The following is a 17451-nucleotide window of genomic DNA, read 5'->3' as shown; positions in this document are numbered from 1 at the left end:
TCTATACAGAATAAAAGTACTTTTTCTCCAGACTAATTGCTTAGTGAAGGGCATCATTACATTCAGCTAGGTTAGCCCTACATGGTTTAAAAGTGACTTTCCTGAAGACAGACTCCCTATAATATATTCTTTTAAGGAGCTCTAGTGTTGAGCTTTCTCTCATCCTTTTGAGTGTTTGTGGTCTAGGTTTAATACAGTAATTCTACTTGCTTGAGATTAAATTTGAAAATGTAATGATGACCAATTTCCTAATACAGCACCAGAGGTTCGTCACATGAAAATCAGTCTGGTAGCAGCAGACCGCCTTATCAACAGCCTCAAGAGTCCTATGATCAACAAGACTATGGGCAAAAGCCAAAGTCAGGCTATGGGCAACCGCAGACTCAAGAATCCTATGAATCATCTGGATACGGTGGACAAGCTCAGCCCTACTCCTCCCGGAAAGAGGGTTATAGCCATTCCTCTCAAGGTGAAGTGCCCCTTAATTTTAGTAAGAACTGCCTAAACGCCTAGATTAATTGTACATACCAATGCAAATCATAAGGGTACCCTACTCACAGAAAGTTAGGGATATTTGGCTTGTGGGTGAAATTTCAGGATGAACCTAAAATGCACTTTAACCTTTACAGGTGAACTTAAAGAAGATCTTTCATCAGTTTAGCCCTAGTCCAATTATAGTCTTACCTTTATAGGGAGGGGCTCATTCTCCCTGGCTAAGAGCGGTGCGCTCTGATTGGATGCGCTCACAGCCATGGAGAAGAGAACCGCCCCCAGCGTAACTGCGAGTCTCCGCCTAGTATAACTGAGTCTGCTCATAATATAAGGTGCCAAAATCAACGGGGCCAACAGGGCACGAACAGGGGGTCTTTGGGGAAAAAAAGTGCCCTATAAGGTAAGACCATAATTAGACTAGGGCTAAACTGATGAAAGGTCCCCTTTAATGAATGCACACGTCCAACTGTTCAATGTTTCAGTCCTTTTTGTGAAACTTGCTGTTCTCTGACAAGGAGCTTAACGGCAAATCGCCCAATAAATTTCCTTGTTCAATATTTGAACAGTCCTCGTCATGCTGTTCACATTTTGACATCATGAGACCAAGACGACACCTAACAATTGATCAACAGTACCTCGCCATTGCAAGGCTTCAAGTAGGATGTTCTCAGACGGAAGTGGCCACTGAACTTAGAGGGTCACAGAGTGTCATCAGCAGGTTGCAACAGAGATACAGAAAGGCATTGAAGTGGACGTCCTTTGGCCATGTCCCACACTGATGAATGCTACATCGTGAACAATGCCCTATGGTACCTGATGATGAATGCCACACAACTCCAGGCACATTTAAGTGAGGTGAGAGGCACCAAAGTGTCACGTCAGACCATTTGAAGCCGTTTACCTCAGCGTGGTCTGCGTGCTCGACAACCTGCAAGAATGCCTGACCACAGGCCTCGTCTTGCATGGGCCAGGGCTCATCTACTCTGGACGAGGAACCAGTGGGCCTCAGTGCTGTTCATTGATGAAAATCAATTCACACTGAGTAGAAATGATGGCCAGCAATGATGGTGGAGACGTTAAGGAAAGCGTTATGCATCAGCCACTGTTGTCACGAGACAAGCCTTTGGTGGTGGTACAGTGTGGGCAGGTAGGTCTAGTCAATACAGAACTGCCCTACACTTTATGAATGGTACTGTGACATGTCCATACTACTGGAATAACATAATTAAGGGCTCTTTCACACCTGCGTTATTGTCTTCCGGCATAGAGTTCCGTCGTCGGGGCTCTATGCCGGAAAATCCTGATCAGGATTATCCTAATGCATTCTGAATGGAGAGTAATCCGTTCAGGATGCATCAGGATGTCTTCAGTTCCGGTACGGAACGTTTGTTGGCCGGAGAAAATACCGCAGCATGCTGCGCTTTTTGCTCCGGCCAAAAATCCGGAACACTTGCCGCAAGGCCGGATCCGGAATTAATGCCCATTGGAAGGCATTGATCCGGATCCGGCCTTAAGCTAAACGTCGTTTCGGCGCATTGCCGGAGCCGACATTTAGCTTTTTCAGAGTGGTTACCATGGCTGCCGGGACGCTAAAGTCCTGACAGCCATGGTAAGTGGAGCGGGGGAGCAGTGTACTTACCGTCCGTGCGGCTCCCCGGGCGCTCCAGAGTGACGTCAGGGCGCCCCATGCGCATGGATCACGTGATCGCATGGATCACGTCATCCATGCGCATGGGGCGCTCTGACGTCATTCTGGAGCGCCCCGGGAGCCGCACGGACTGTAAGTACACTGCTCCCCCACTCCCCGCTCCTACTATGGCAACCAGGACTTTAATAGCGTCCTGGGTGCCATAGTAACACTGAAAGCATTTGGAAGACGGTTCCGTCTTCAAATGCTTTCAGTACACTTGCGTTTTTCCGGATCCGGAGTGTAATTCCGGCAAGTGGAGTACATGCCGGATCCGGACAACGCAAGTGTGAAAGAGCCTTAATCCAGTCCTTGTGCCTCTGCATGATCAACACAGAATTTCATCTTCATGGACTACAATGCGCAAGCTCATCGAGGTTGCATCATTAGGGAACGGCTGCTGGAGACTGCGGTACCTCAAATGGAGTGGCCTGCACTCTATCCAGACCTGAATCCCCTTGAAAACCTACACGTGTAGAGGCTCGTAACTCTGTACCCCAGAACCTCAATGACCTTAGGGCTGTCCTTCAAGAAGAATGGGATGCCATGCCTCAGCAGACAATAAGTCGACTTGTGAACAACATGAGACGTCGTTGTCAAGCTGTAATTGATGCTCAAGGCCACATGACAAGTTATTGACAGTGACATTTTTGTGAGGGTATACCTACTATAGCCACCACTGTTGGCTTTTGTTTAAATAGTTAGAGATGATGAGGAAATCACCATTGCATGCTTCTACTTAAATGTCCACCTCATAATTTAATATCACTGTAGACTAGAGTGAACTTTTTCAGTTTTCCATAAATTTTGCTCGAAAGCCAAATATCCCTAACTTTTTATGAATAGTGTATGTGGCAGATTGTCTGTCTGATTCCTCTAATGAGATGTGCATAAATCCATACACCTGCTGCGGAAACCACAAAAATCTGATGAATGGAACAGAATTTCATTTGTAACAATATCTGCTTCATGTGAATGTGATTATTGGGTTAAGGGCTCATGCATACGAATGTGCTGCGGGCTGCAAACTGCGGTCCACAATGCACTGGCATCAACTGTGTGCGCCCTGTCTGCAGATTCGGACCCATTCACCTGAATTTAGTCCGCGATCCACATCTGACGGTCCGCACCATATCATCGGGATTGTGGATCCATTCAAGTGTTCTGTAATCTAGATTTCTTTGCAATTTTCCATATGGCATTTCAGATTTATGTTTGATTTATGTCCAGTTTGTGTAGATTAGGCTTTCACACTTTATGGATAAAATGCTTATGGTTTGTTGTAATTTGGTCAAATTTATTTTTCGATCTCCATATGCGTTAATAGTACAAATAGGCAGGGCATGTAGTTTTTAAAGACAAAATCCTGGAGGCTTACAGAGTAAGTTACATGAAAAAAATAAAGTTCACCTTTATTAACGCAAGATTTTAAAGCTCTACTTTCAAACAATGACCATCCAAAACGCATAAAAAGAATATTTAAATGGAGTCTGTCACCAGCATTTTACTTTTTTAACCCTTCCCCAGCTCCCTAGCATGCTTACAGTTAATAAAAACGTTACCTCTGGCATCAATCCTGGACTTGTAGAACCCTCAAAAACGATCTTTATAAGATATGCAAATGAGGGCTCGCAAGTGCCCAGGGCGGCATTACTCTCTTAGGTGCCCTGCTTGCTCAGCCTTCTCATTGCATCCCCCCGCCCCTTCCTACTCTCTGCCCGCCCCTTCCTACTCTCTGCCCGCCCATCCTTTCCCTCTGACCGCCTTTGTACTAACTTGTTATGCTGCCGATATCCCGCGCCGGCGCACTCATTCCTTTGGCCGGCGCATGCGCACTGCGATGCCCATTCCTTGTACGGCATCACAGTAACTATTGCGCATGCGCCGGCTAACGACACGAAAATCGGCGTCGTTAGCTGGCGCAATAGTTACTGTGATGCCGTACAAGGAATGGGCGTCGCAGTGCGCTGGCGCGGGATATCTGCAGCATAACAAGTTAGTACAAAGGCGGTCAGAGGGAAAGGATGGGCGGGCAGAGGGTAGGAAGGGGCGGGGGGATGCAATGAGGAGGCTGAGCAAGCAGGGCACCTCAGAGTAATGCCGCCCTGGGCACTTGCGAGCCCTCATTTCCATATCTTATAAAGATTTGTTTTTGAGTGTTCTATAAGTCCAGGATTGATGCCAGAGGTAACGTTTTTATTAACTGTAAGCATGCTAGGGAGCTGTGGGAAGGGTTAAAAAAGTGAAATGCTGGTGACAGACTCCCTTTAAGTTGACAAATGCTGTATGGGTTCTTTGTCATGTGTAAACAGAGTAGATCTCCATAGGCACCCGCTTCCACTGTCCTGGTTATACTGCACTTTGCAGCCATGGCTTTCCGATTTACAGTCAGTGCTTAGTGCACATGGTATTTTCTTAAAATTTAAATTTGGAATTTGTGTCAACCCGATTTTTAAAATATACCTGTGTTTTCTTTAATGTATAATTTCTTAATATAGATGATGAACGTCGCGATCACAGCAGGTATGGTGGTGATCGTGGATTTGGTGGGTCCCAAAGTTTTGGCGGTGGCAGAGGCCGTGGTGGCTTTGACTCAGATAGACCTACTGGCGTGAGGTTAGTACAGATCCTTCTTTTTTACTTCTTTTCTCATTGAAGTTTCTTTTCTCATTAGTCATTTAAATGGGTAGGGTTCTGTGAGATAACCAGACCTCTCTCAGGATCAGTCTGCAGGAAAGAACCGGTGGTAAGTACTTACCTGGCAGATTCCACACCACTGCTCCAGTTCTCCTATCTGGGCTCTATTTACCTGGCCAAAGTGGTGACACCAGCCGGGTAAAAAAAGACACTGCAGGTATCTGCAGCATGTGACCAGGTAAGTTTTTACCAGTTCTTTGTTGCAGTCTGATCCCCCAGAGTTGTCCAGTTTTCTCATAAAACCACACAACCCTTTTAATGTAACCTGTTATGTTTGGAGATGCCTAATATGTGAAATTCTTCTATTAATATGTAAAATAGATATATGGAATGTTGTGCACCATTTCATATTTGGGAGGAAACTTATTTATTTTATGGTGCTTGTAACAAAGTATTTTATACATTTAATCTTGGTCAGAGCAGTTTTTTTGTGACCAAATTTGTATAGTACTGTGTATTACTTCAAGTGGTGTCTCTCGTTCTGGAGTATCCGAATCTACACCTGAATGCAGTATTTGACTGTTCATTAAATTCATTGGGTTCTGTAAGCATTCACTAAGGGGGTGATTTATCAAACTGGTGTAAAGGAGGACTGGCTTAGTTTCCCAAAGCAACCTTTCATTATCAACAGCTCCTTTGGAAAATGAAAGGTGGAATCTGATTGGTTGCTATGGGTAACTGAGCTAGTTCTACTTTACACCAGTTTGATAAGTCTCCCCAGCAATAATAGTTTTGTAGTGAATGCATCAGTCCAAGGCCAGTTTCATATGAGCATAATACTGGTACAAATCCAGACCCGTCCACAAGACTGATCAACCAGGCTGAGTATCTTGGGTTCTTTGAGTCCCACAAAACCGCATGACCATTATTAACCAGTTTGAAAACTGTTGATTTGTGGTAAAGCTGCATATCCGTATGCTGTTACCGCTATGTGGGAACTGACCTTAGGCTTCATTCACATGTCTGTGGAACACGGTCCATGAGATACCAGACTGGCATCCTGCTTAGTGCAGGAGAGAACGGCGTCATAGCAACCAATGATGCCGTGCGCTCCTGCACTAAGCCGAATGCCAGTCCGGTATCTCACGGACGTGTGAATGAACCCTTAGGCTTTTTGCTTTCAAAAGATTTTTACTTTACAGTTCTGAATTAAGAGAAATCAAATTTAGTAGCATAATCTACTATGTGAAAAAAACAAACAAAAAAAAAACACACCCCACACACAGGTAGTGTAGAGCAATATAAAATATAAACTGTGACATGTACCCTCAATAGTAGACAATAATGGAAAGCAAGAACAGCAAACAAGACACAAGTCAATACATTCAAGTAGTTGATTCAACAGGAAAGATTTGGATTTCCAAGTCGGAATTTCCTGTTCACTGCGTCAGAACTGTAATGCACATACAGTCCTATTGATGAAGCAGAAAACAATTCTGCCATCAGTATTGTGAGCCTTAGCAATCTGTCTCCAACTCCAGTGCCTTCTTTTGACATGCCATTAGATACCTATATATGAGCTCACATTTAGGTGAACGCCAAGTGTAGAAAATGCCAAAGACAATTAAAAATATTAACGCATTTGCACTAAACTCCCAACTAGCTATAGCTGCAGGCAGCCAGAATGTTCAAGACAGAATTCACTGAGCAACAGACTGAACTTTTACATGGTATCCTCCTTTTCTTCCTTTGACCCATGGATTTGTTGATTCCAAAGCCTCTCTTCTTCCAACCAAAATGGTCACTGCTTAACGGAATACTCAATGCATATTGTGTGCGTCGGTAGTTCAAGTCCCTTCCTACTGCCATTGGATTGGCCAGTGCTGATCACATGAGCAGCACTGGACAAGCAATAAATGTCTTGGACCATCGATACACTGTGCGTCGGGTAGCCTGAAAAGATGGCAGAAAAAGGGAAGTGGATAGTCATTTTATGTTTATTTGCACCAATTACCAACTATGGCTTTCTAGTCTAGATGACTGGCCCAGTTAGAGTATCCTCAAAGAAAGACTTGAGGATTATTATGCACTTCTGTTACAGTATCCGGCTACCAACAAGCCTTCCTATTTGCCTGCCAAAAACAGCTGAGCGGCACACTTGGCTATTTTTGGAATCCTTGTAGAAATCAATGGGGGGCGCAGCCACCTCTCCCATTCATTTCTATGGGGCCAACAGAAAGATATGTGCAGGTCCTACCTATCAGACAATGGGGGCATTTCCTAGCAAAATGCCCCCCAATTGTCTGAGTTGATACAACCCCTTTAATATTTAATTGATCAGTAACGTTCGGCACTCTGCTGGGTGTTGTAGCTTCACAGCAGCTAAACACTTACTTGGCCTTTCTTACTACTCCCAGTGAAATGAAAGGAGGATTTTGAGATCTGTAATTTCAGAACAGCTGGAGCGCAGTAATTACTGATCCCTGATGTAATATTACACACGTGTTCCTGCGTCTGCTTGTGTATATCCACATTGCTATGATGAGATTGGCACAGAGCTTGTACCTACTGTGATCAACTGCAGTCAGCCAAAGCCACACTCCTTAAATGGAATGTTGTATCAGAAAATGACCTATTAAAGAGGACCTTTCACCGGTTATTACACTATGAACTAACTATACAGACATGTAGAGCGGCGCCCGGGGATCTCCCTGCACTTACTATTATCCCTGGGCGCCGCTCCGTTCTCCCGCTATGCCCTCCGGTATCTCCGCTCACTAAGTTATAGTAGGCGGAGATTCCAGTCACTAAGTAATGGTAGGCGGAGTCTGCCCTTGTTTTGCTCTAGCGCTGGCCAATCACAGCGCAGAGCTCATAGCCTGGGAGGTTATTTTCTCCCAGGCTGTGAGCTCTGCAATGCGATTGGCCAGCGCTACAGAAGAACAAGGGCAGACTCTGCCTACCATAACTTAGGGAACGGAGATACCGGAGGGCATAACGGGAGAACGGAGCGGCGCCCGGGCATAATAGTAAGTGCAGTGAGATCACCGGGCGCCGCTCTACATGTCTGTATAATTAGTTCATAGTGTAATAATCGGTGAAAGGTCCTCTTTAAGTCAAGTTTTTATGTTTAAAAAACAATTTGATACTTAATTTTACATTTCAATATCTATATTTAAGCTAAAACCAAAAAATCCTGCAGTTTTCATACTGGCCACTAAGTCTAAATGGCACCACTTCTTGGTCTGTCCAGATCACTTTACTGCAGTTATCTGCTTATCTATACACAGGGGTTGCATCATTACAAATAGGATTAGAATAACAGATAAAACAGGATCCACCATTCACAATAGCTGATTGTCAGAGCTTTTCTATTATTCCCTTATACAATGACCTCCGCACTGGTCACAGAGCCTGTCTAGAAACATCTCCCATAGAAGTCAATGAGGTCCCCTCCTGACCATTGTGTCTATGGCCCATGTGGCTGCCGTAAAGCGATTTTCTTAAAGGGAACCTGTCAGCACCAAAATGGATCATAAACCGCCAGCAGTACCTTAAAGCTGTTAACATCTGGCTTCTAATGATCTTGTGTAAGATGTCTGAGGCGCATGATCGCTGTAAAACAACTTTTATTCCCCCACAGGTCGTATGCAAATGAGGCTTCCTTGCTTTGAGTCTAGGTAAGCACGCCCCCTAACCGTCCCCTCTTTTGTTAGATTGACAGCCTGCAGCGCGCCTGTGATGGCACAAGTCTCGCGCATGTGTAGTGCACCACTGAAACCTGGTTAACAGCGGTAGCCGGAGACAGGATCGCGCCTTACCAAGGAGCGCACCACGATTGTGCGAGACTTATGCGATCCCAGCCACACTGCAGGCTGTTAATCTAACAAAAGAGGAGACGGTTAGGGGGCGTGCTTACCTTGACTCGAAGCAAGGATGCTCAGGCGAGATTTTCTGTAGGGACGTTTCTTCGGCAGAGCTGAGGAGCTTGACTCTGCGAAAATATGACTCTTCTCTGGTCAAGCATGTAAGATATGACTCTTCTGTTAGCATAAAAGGCGGGAAAGTGTTATAGGGCGATAAAATAGGACAGGTTAGTCCTGAGAAGATTATGGATCGATCGCTGGGAACTATCGGGGTAAATAAGCATTAAGGTACATTTGGTTTTATGTCAGAACATGGTGACAGGTTCCCTTTAATCCTTACTAACTGCTGTTAAGAACAGCTCCGGCAAGATGGCTGCCCCCATAATCATGTTCAGGAAATAGAATAAATCGGAAAATAAACTGATAGGATATCACTATTTGATGACCTCTTCTTTCAACAAAGTTCAGTCTAGTCATGGCCAAAAGTCACACATTTTGGTTAATGCAGTGTTTACTGCTTCAATGTTTTTGGATCTTTTTGTCAGATGTTACTCTGGTACACTTAACGCATTTCATATGTTTTATTTAATTTTTATTGAGAAATACATGGTCTATGTGACAACTCAGTATTTCCGGTGTTCACCCTTATTTTTCAAGATTTCTGCAGTTTGCTTTGGCGTACTGGATATCAGCTCGTAGGCCAAACCCTGTTGGGCAACCCATTCTTGCCTAATCAGTGCTTGGAGTTTATCACAATTTGTGTTTTTATTTGTCCACCCTCATTTTGAAGATTGACGACAGGTTCTCAGTGGGATTGAGATCTGGGGAGTTTCCTGGCCATGAACTCAAAATTTCAATATTTTGTTCATTAAGGGTTCATTTCACACTAGCGGCAGGACGGATCCGACAGGCTGTTCACCATGTCGGATCCGTCCTGCCGCTATTTCGCCGCACCACCGCTCCTTCCCAATTGACTATAATGGGGACAGGGGCGGAGCTCCGGCGCAGCACGGCGAAAATCCGCCGGACTAAAAGTACTGCATGTCCGACTCTTTAGTCTGGCGGCCTCTCGCCGTGCTGCGCCGGTGCTCTGCCCCTGTGCCCATTATAGTCAATATGGACGGAGCGGTGGTCCGGCGGCACAACGAAATAGCGGCAGGTCGGATCTGTCCTGCCGCTAGTGTGAAAGTAGTTTAAGCTACTTGGTTATCGCTTTTCCCTTGTGACATGGTGCTCAATCATGCTGGAAAAAGCCTAATTTATCACCAAATTACTCCTGGAAGGTTGGGTGAAGTTGCTCTTGGAGGACGTTTTGATACTATTCTTTATTCAGGGCAAAATCTTGAGTGAGCCCACTCCCTTGGATGAGAATCAGCCCCATACATGAATTGTCTCGGGAGACTTTACTGTTGGCATGACACAGGACTGATGGTAGCGCTCACAGTAATTTTGCCAGATGTCCCAAACAGTCTCAATAGGCTTCATCAGAGAAAATCACCTTACTGTAGTCCTCTGCAGTCCAATCCCTGTGCTTCCTGCAGAATGTCAGTCTGTCCTTGATCTTTTCTTGGAGAGAGAAGTGCCTTCTTTGCTGCCCTTCGTGACACCAGACCATCCTCCAAAAGCATTCGCCTCATTGCGACTGACAACCATAATGCATCCTGAGACCATTGCCATTGGAATAATGAAACCCAAGCTGCAAAATAAGCCACCCTGCACCTCTATTGGATGGAAACATTTGAAAGTTAAAGGGGTTGTGTCACTTCAGCAAGTGGTATTGATTATATAGAGAAAGTTAATACAAGGCACTTACTAATATTGTTATTGTCCATAATGCTTCCTTCAGTCTAGATTCATTTTTCCATCACACTATACACTGCTTGTTTCCATGGTTACGACCACCCTGCAATCAATCAGCGATGGCCGTGCTTGCACACTGTAGGAAAAAGTGCAAGCCTCTCTGGTGGCCAGGAGCGCACATAGGCTGGTGCTTTTCCTTATAGTGTACAAGCACGGCCACCGCTGGTGGATTACAGGGTGGTCATAACCCCAGGATATGAGTAGTTTTTTATGTGATGGAAAAAAATAATCAAGCAAAGGAGGCAATATGGGCAATCGCAGTACATTAGCAAGTGTCTTGTACTGACTCTGATAAAAGCCATTTACTGAAGTGAGCCAACACCTTTAATGCTACCTGCACAAGTAGCGTATTTGTATTCAGAAGGCCCGGATGAAATCCCCACCAAACTGCAGAAAGCCGTGTATAATCAATACTATTTATTGCTGGATTAGTGTGGTTTTTGTTGTAGATTTTGGTGCTGATTTTCAGTTTAAAACCCCAATTTTAGGGCCCTTGCACATGAACGTATGCCCTCTGAGATGTACGGTCTGTGAGCGGGCCATATGTCCTGGAGCGGCATTGATCGTGCGCACGGGAGTACACAGCATCATAGATTACAATGATGCTGTGCATGTCAGGCCGCCCGCGGGGCTATTGTCCCGCACTCATAAGATATTATCATATATATCCCGTGACGGAAAACTCGCTTGTGTGAAAGAGGCCTTACACAGTGTAATACACTAACAAGCAATGTTTGTAAACCTTCAGGTTACTGTCCTGCAGGTGTAATGTGTGAAGTGAACCCATAGCACCCGCACGGAATCCTGACCCATTCATTTCAATGGGTCTGTGTACATGAGCGGTTTTTTTTTTTTTCACGCATCAGTTCTGCGTTCCTTCTGTACTCAGCAATTTCTCAGGTTCTGAAGCCAAAGTAAATATAGTCTATCTTTGTCCCACAGTTTGGTATCTTTAAGGCTTTGTAAAATTAGGCTATGGAGTCAGATACACCCCTCGAAGAATCCTAGCTGACCTCCCCACTTTCTAAATGTGGCATGAGCACTGTAAAATAGCTAAGTCGCTAATTTTTGCTCAAAAAATGTTGTCAAAATGTATTCCTTTTTTTTTTATTTTATTTTTTATTTTTATTTTTTTTTTTACCCCAGAAAACCAGTGTACAGGGTGAAAAGTCCTACTTCCCATCATAAGAAATTTGTACTCCATCAAAAACTACATTGTTTGTTTAACCCCATACGGACCCTGCCATATTTCACCTTAAGGACCAGGCAATTTTTTGCAAATCTGACCAGTGTCACTTTAGGTGGTGATTAATTTAAAAATTACTTATCCAGGCCATTCTGAGATTGTTTTCTCGTCACATATTGTACTTCATGACAGTGGTAAAATTGAGTAAAAAAAGTCATTTTTATTTCTAAAAAAACAGATTTACCAACAATTTATAAGAAATTTAAATTTTTCTACTTTTTATAATAGTAATAAATCCAAAAATAGTTATTACTTTACATTCCCCTTATGTCTACTTCATGTTTGGATCATTTTGTGAATGTAATTTTATTTTTTGGGGACGTTACAAGTAGGGATCGACCGATTATCGGTTTGGCCGATATTATCGGCCGATATTGAGGATTTTGAACGTTATCGGTATCGGCATCTATTTTGCCGATATACCGATAACGTATTGGGAACACAGAACGCGCTGCTGACAGCGCTCTCTGTGTTCCCTCCGCAGCACAGGGGAGAAGGAAGCAGTGTCTCCTCCCCCTGTGCTGCTGCTGCCGCTGCCGCCAATGAGGGGATAGAACATAAGAGGAGGGGAGGGGCTGTGGCCGCTGCGCCACCAATGAAGATAAGCCTTTCATTCATTCATATAGAGGAGGCGGGAGCTGGCTGCAGAATCACATAGCCGGCTCCCGACCTCTATGAGCGGCAGCTGCGGTCCGCGGTAGTTAACTCCTCAGGTGCCGCGGATCGCAGCTACCGCTGATAGAGGTCGGGAGCCGGCTATGTGATTCTGCAGCCAGCTCCCGCCTCCTGTATATGAATGATCGATAGACTTATCTTCATTGGTGGCGCAGTGCGCCCCCCCAAGCCCCCCAGTATTAATCATTGGTGGCGCAGTGCGCCCCCCCCCCCCCCCCCCCCCACCCAGTATTAATCATTGGTGGCAGTGGCCACAGGATCCCCTCTCCCCTGCTCCTCCGATCGGAGCCCCAGCTGTGTAAGCCTGGGGCTCCGATCGGTTGCCATGGCAGCCAGGACGCTATTGAAGCCCTGGCTGCCATGTTCAGCTCCATGCTGCTGTGTGCACTATGCACAGAGCAGCAGGGACAGTGTAAGATCCTATTCACCCTGATAGAGATCTATCAGGGGGAATAGGACAAGGGTTCTAGTCCCTAAGGGGGTTAAAAGTTAGTAAAAAAAAAACCACAAAAATATTAAGTATAAATGAAAAAGATTTATAAAAAAAAAATACACATTAACAATAAACAAAAAAAATACACATTAACAATAAACATATTAATTTTCAGCAGATTTGTGTAGGAATTTTTTTTTTTTCTCAAAAATGAAAATTCCCAGAATATCGGTATAAATTATCGGCTATCGGCCTGAAAGTTCACAAATTATCGGTATCGGCCCTAAAAAATCAATATCGGTCAATCCCTAGTTACAAGGCTTAGAAGTTTAGAAGCAAATCTTGAAATTTTTCAGAAAATTTCCAAAACCCACTTTTTAAGACCAGTTCAAGTCTGAAGTCACTTTGTGAGGCTTACATAATAGAAACCACCCAAAAATGACCCCATTTTAGAAACTACACCCCTCAAGGTATTCAAAACTGATTTTACAAACTTTGTTAACCTTTTAGGTGTTCCACAAGAATTGATGGAAATTAGAGATGAAATTTCTGGCAAATTTTCAATTTTTTCCAGTAACAAAGCAAGGGTTAACAGCCAAACAAAACTGAGTTAAATTAACACACAGATGTTCATACATGTCACTTAAGCCTGTGTCTACGTGCACATAATTTCACATATTCACCAGAACTGAATAGATGAAATATCTCAATGTTCCAGTTGATGCCAGGTAACCTTTAAGTCCCAGTTTACACTTTACACATGCCTTCATAATGTTCTGGGAATGATTTGATTTGTGCTTATTTTCTTACTCTTTGTGAAAAAGGCATGTGTTCATAGTTCACTGTTCCTAATATTCCGTAGACGTGGGGACAGGTTTTTGAACTTAAAGGCTATGTACACCTTTTGGGGGCAATTTTTTAAATGATTGCATTGTACTCATTTTGAGCTAAATATCATTGCCATTTGCTCTTTATTAATATTGCAGCGCCTTTCTCTGTACATGGTTGAGATTCTCTATTAGCAGGTTCTGCATTTACTGTGTCCAATGAGGGAACTAAACTGACGGCACATATAGCTTATCTCTGATCTCCAGACATCTAACAAACACGCTTTATAGCTCCATTCTCATCTTGGGGTACTTTCACACTAGCGTTGTTAGAATCCGGCCGGCAGTTCCAGATGCGTTTTTTTTTTCTGGTATTGAGACCCTTTACTGGATTTCAATACGGGAAAGAATAACGCTAGTGTGAAAGTACCCTAACTGATAAAAAAAATATGGCTTAAATAAGTGTTTATGAGCTGTTATTAGTTCAGAGGTAACTGCTATACGTAGCGGTCAGATGACAGCTCAAAGTGAAAGATTCTCACAGCTAGGCTACAATTTAACAGTTAACGAGAAACTTCTTTAATACATTTTTAATAAAGAACTGAAATTTTGTTTAGTCCAAAATAAGTAAAATGCAGTGATAAAAATGGCCCTGAAGGTATTTGGAGCCCTTTAACATATACATCTGAACTAGATAAGTAGAATTTGTCTAATGCTTTCTTATTGTAGTCTCTATCGATTGAATTAATCCAATTAAAAATTAGCAGGACAACAAGCTGGCGTCTCTGTATGGAGGACAGCAGTCTGCACACAATTTTTCGTTTTGTTTTTTTTTAGGCCTCAAGCCCATGACATGTCCAAATTGTCCAAAACACCTTCCAATTGCATTCCCTTGTTCTCCCATTACTAGAAATAACTATTTTGATCCACAGTACAGAAGAGACAAACACTGAAAATGGTTTCAGGAATTTCTCTAAAAAAGATTCACTGACATTAAGGGAAAATGGGAAGGCACTGAGCTGCAGGGTTTTTAAAAAATAAAGTATTTTGATTATACACATTTATGCTTATATTTTCACAAGACGGACTGTCCTCTGTGTTTCAAACTGGTAAGCATTGTAATTTTGAATCAATTTGTCATTAAAAAAAGCCTGTCAGAGCAGTTTTGTCCATGCAGAACTGCTGACTACACTAGGTGAGGGCAGGGTAGAACAGGTCATACTTTAGAGTTTTTCTTATCAGGAGTTGTGTTCATATTAAGTTTTATTCTGCCAAGTTCTGTTCTTGAAAGTACACTTCACGGTAAAGTGCTCTGTATTGAGCTGCTTAGCAGTAGCCCCCCACCCCAATTCTGAGAACACTACAGCTGTCACTCAGCAGAGGAGAGGGGCAGTGCAATTAAGGGGGCACTTCACATAGAAGCTTTGTCTCCTGGGCACTTGCAGGAGTGGAAATTTGCAGAATAAACTTTCCTATTCACTTTTCTGTTTTTACAGGTTGCATGGTCAAACTGCTGTCAGACTCCCTTTAAAGGGGTTGTCTCACATTAGTAAGTGCCTTGTATTAAATTTTGTCTACATAATCCCATTTGCTGATTGTCCATATTGCCTCCTTTGCTGGCTGGATTCATTCTTCATTGCGTTTTACATTTCTCGTTTCAACGAGGTGCCCATGTGCGCTCACAATCCTGGCCACCAGAGACCAGCTCTTTTTCCTATAGTGTTCAAGCACAGCCACCACTGCTGAATTGCAGGGTCATAACCCCTGGATATGAGCAGTGTATAATGCGACTGAAAAATGAATCCAGCCAGGAAAGGAGGCAATATGGATAATAACAATACATTAGTAAGTGCCTTGTATTAACTTTCTCTACATGATAAATGCCATTTGCTGAAGTGAGACAACCCTTTTAAAGATATTCTCCAGGATATGTTAATTAGGCTTAGTGTACTGACTGGTAAAAAATACTTGGTGTGGCAGTATGGACGCATGTGTACACACTGAGATTTCTACTACTTTCAAAGTGTCCTCCATTAAAGCATTTTTCAAGCTCATTTCTTTCTTCATCCCGGAGAACCTGAAATGGTAAAGTCTGTTTAATAGCAATGTACATGGGATTTTTTTCATATGGGAAGCTACACTGATCTTGACAGCTGCTTGGGGTTTCTGAGTTCAACAGCCGTATGTGGTAAAGGGGGGTTAAAAAAAATCATGTCTCCACTTTTTCCTCCGCAGCGGTGGCGACCGAGGTGGCTTCAAAAATTTTGGTGGTAAGTGCCCAGAAAAACTCGGTGGAATTCCTGTTGCATTGAACAGGACTCCTCAGCTTGTTTCAGGCCAGTAATAAGTGCTGTCGTATCTCTGTGAGCAAAGATACATTCAAAAGCCAAGTGTGCGGACTGCTTCTAGGGTAAGGACTGTGAAGAAAATCTTCCAGCACTGCTTTTCTACTTAATCTATTGCTGCTGAAAGTTCATTGCTGGATCATTTGCTCATTGTATTGTTAAAGCAAGTTGCTCCAGAATTTGGTTTTCAACAATTAGGAGAAAACTAATCCTAAAGTATATTCTATACAAGGATCCCATGGTGGTTGCTTCTGTGTCTCTAAACCATTAAACTGGCAGATGCTTCCTAATTTGAACTTAGTGCCTCATATATAAAAAATGTCATGCTGTGAAAATTGGAGACTTTGTCCTATTTGTTGGTCCGACTTGTTTTGGGAATGTAATGTCAAATGTGGAATTTTCATAAATTTAGTAACCCAACAAGGCAGATTACCGTAACTATTGACCATCCATGAAGCAGACAGCATTGTCCTTTAAAAAAATCTTGATTCTAACTGCTTCATAAGCTATCTATTCAGGTTCAACTGTATTTCTTGTGCATTGTAAGAAAATAAAATCGGTCACAATTTGCTTTAACTCACGGTTGAGGTACCCCTTATGTGCATTGGATACTAGCGACCAGTAGTAGCATTTAGTATTTTATTTGTATAGGCAGCCAACAGATATCATGACCGTGCTTAGCTGTGAATAATTTAGTTCAGAAGTGCACTTTTTGGTTTCCTATAACGATATCTAAATTCACAAGATTAAGCTACCTGCACACAAATGAAATGTTCTTGTGGGGGTAGGCAACCAGGCTCCGATTAATGGCCTGTCCTAAAGTTAGGCTACCAATATCAGGTTGCTGAGTGATTAAGTCCCAGTATCCCCACCTATCAGCTGACTAAGGCCCCATGCACATGACCATATCTGTTTTGCGATCTGCAAAACACATACTGGCCATGGGTGTCATGCATTTTGCCATTCTGCCCCATGTTAAACAGGCTCTGTCACCAGGATCAACCCTATTAAACCAGGCATACTGGCTGGTAGGGCTCATCATGCTGATTAACACAATACCTTTCTTTTGTCTGTATGCTAAACAGCTGCAGAGATAGCTGTGTTTTTATTCATATGCAAATGAGAATTTTGAGCACTAAGAGGCGGGGCTGAATATTCAAAACATTGCTATGTAACACCCCCTGTGCTCTGCAAGACATCAGGCTGAGGGCAGAGCTGTGTCCTAGCATCTGCATATCATATACACTATGTACTATAGCTTCACCACACTGAGATCTGCCCAGAAAGGGAATCTACATATTAATGCTTTATTCACAAGCGTAATAGGATTATAAAAGCCCCAGTAATTGGTGATGGCTCATAAGCATAGGAAAATAATGCATC

At 43.2% G+C, this 17451-nt stretch overlaps 1 protein-coding gene across 1 annotated transcript in view; it reads left to right on the top strand.

The window, feature by feature from the left end:
* LOC120995473 (TATA-binding protein-associated factor 2N-like) overlaps positions 1–17451 on the top strand; it is a 58434-nt gene that overhangs the window by 29779 nt on the left and 11204 nt on the right. The window contains exons 6-8 of the mRNA XM_040424708.1: positions 258–469; positions 4678–4795; positions 15959–15993. Coding sequence (XP_040280642.1) covers positions 258–469; positions 4678–4795; positions 15959–15993 — 365 coding nt within the window. The remainder of the gene's footprint in view (positions 1–257; positions 470–4677; positions 4796–15958; positions 15994–17451) is intronic.

Source organism: Bufo bufo, chromosome 3, assembly GCF_905171765.1.
Source record: "Bufo bufo chromosome 3, aBufBuf1.1, whole genome shotgun sequence".
Taxonomy (NCBI): domain Eukaryota; kingdom Metazoa; phylum Chordata; class Amphibia; order Anura; family Bufonidae; genus Bufo; species Bufo bufo.
This window is presented reverse-complemented; position numbering and strand designations above follow the sequence as displayed.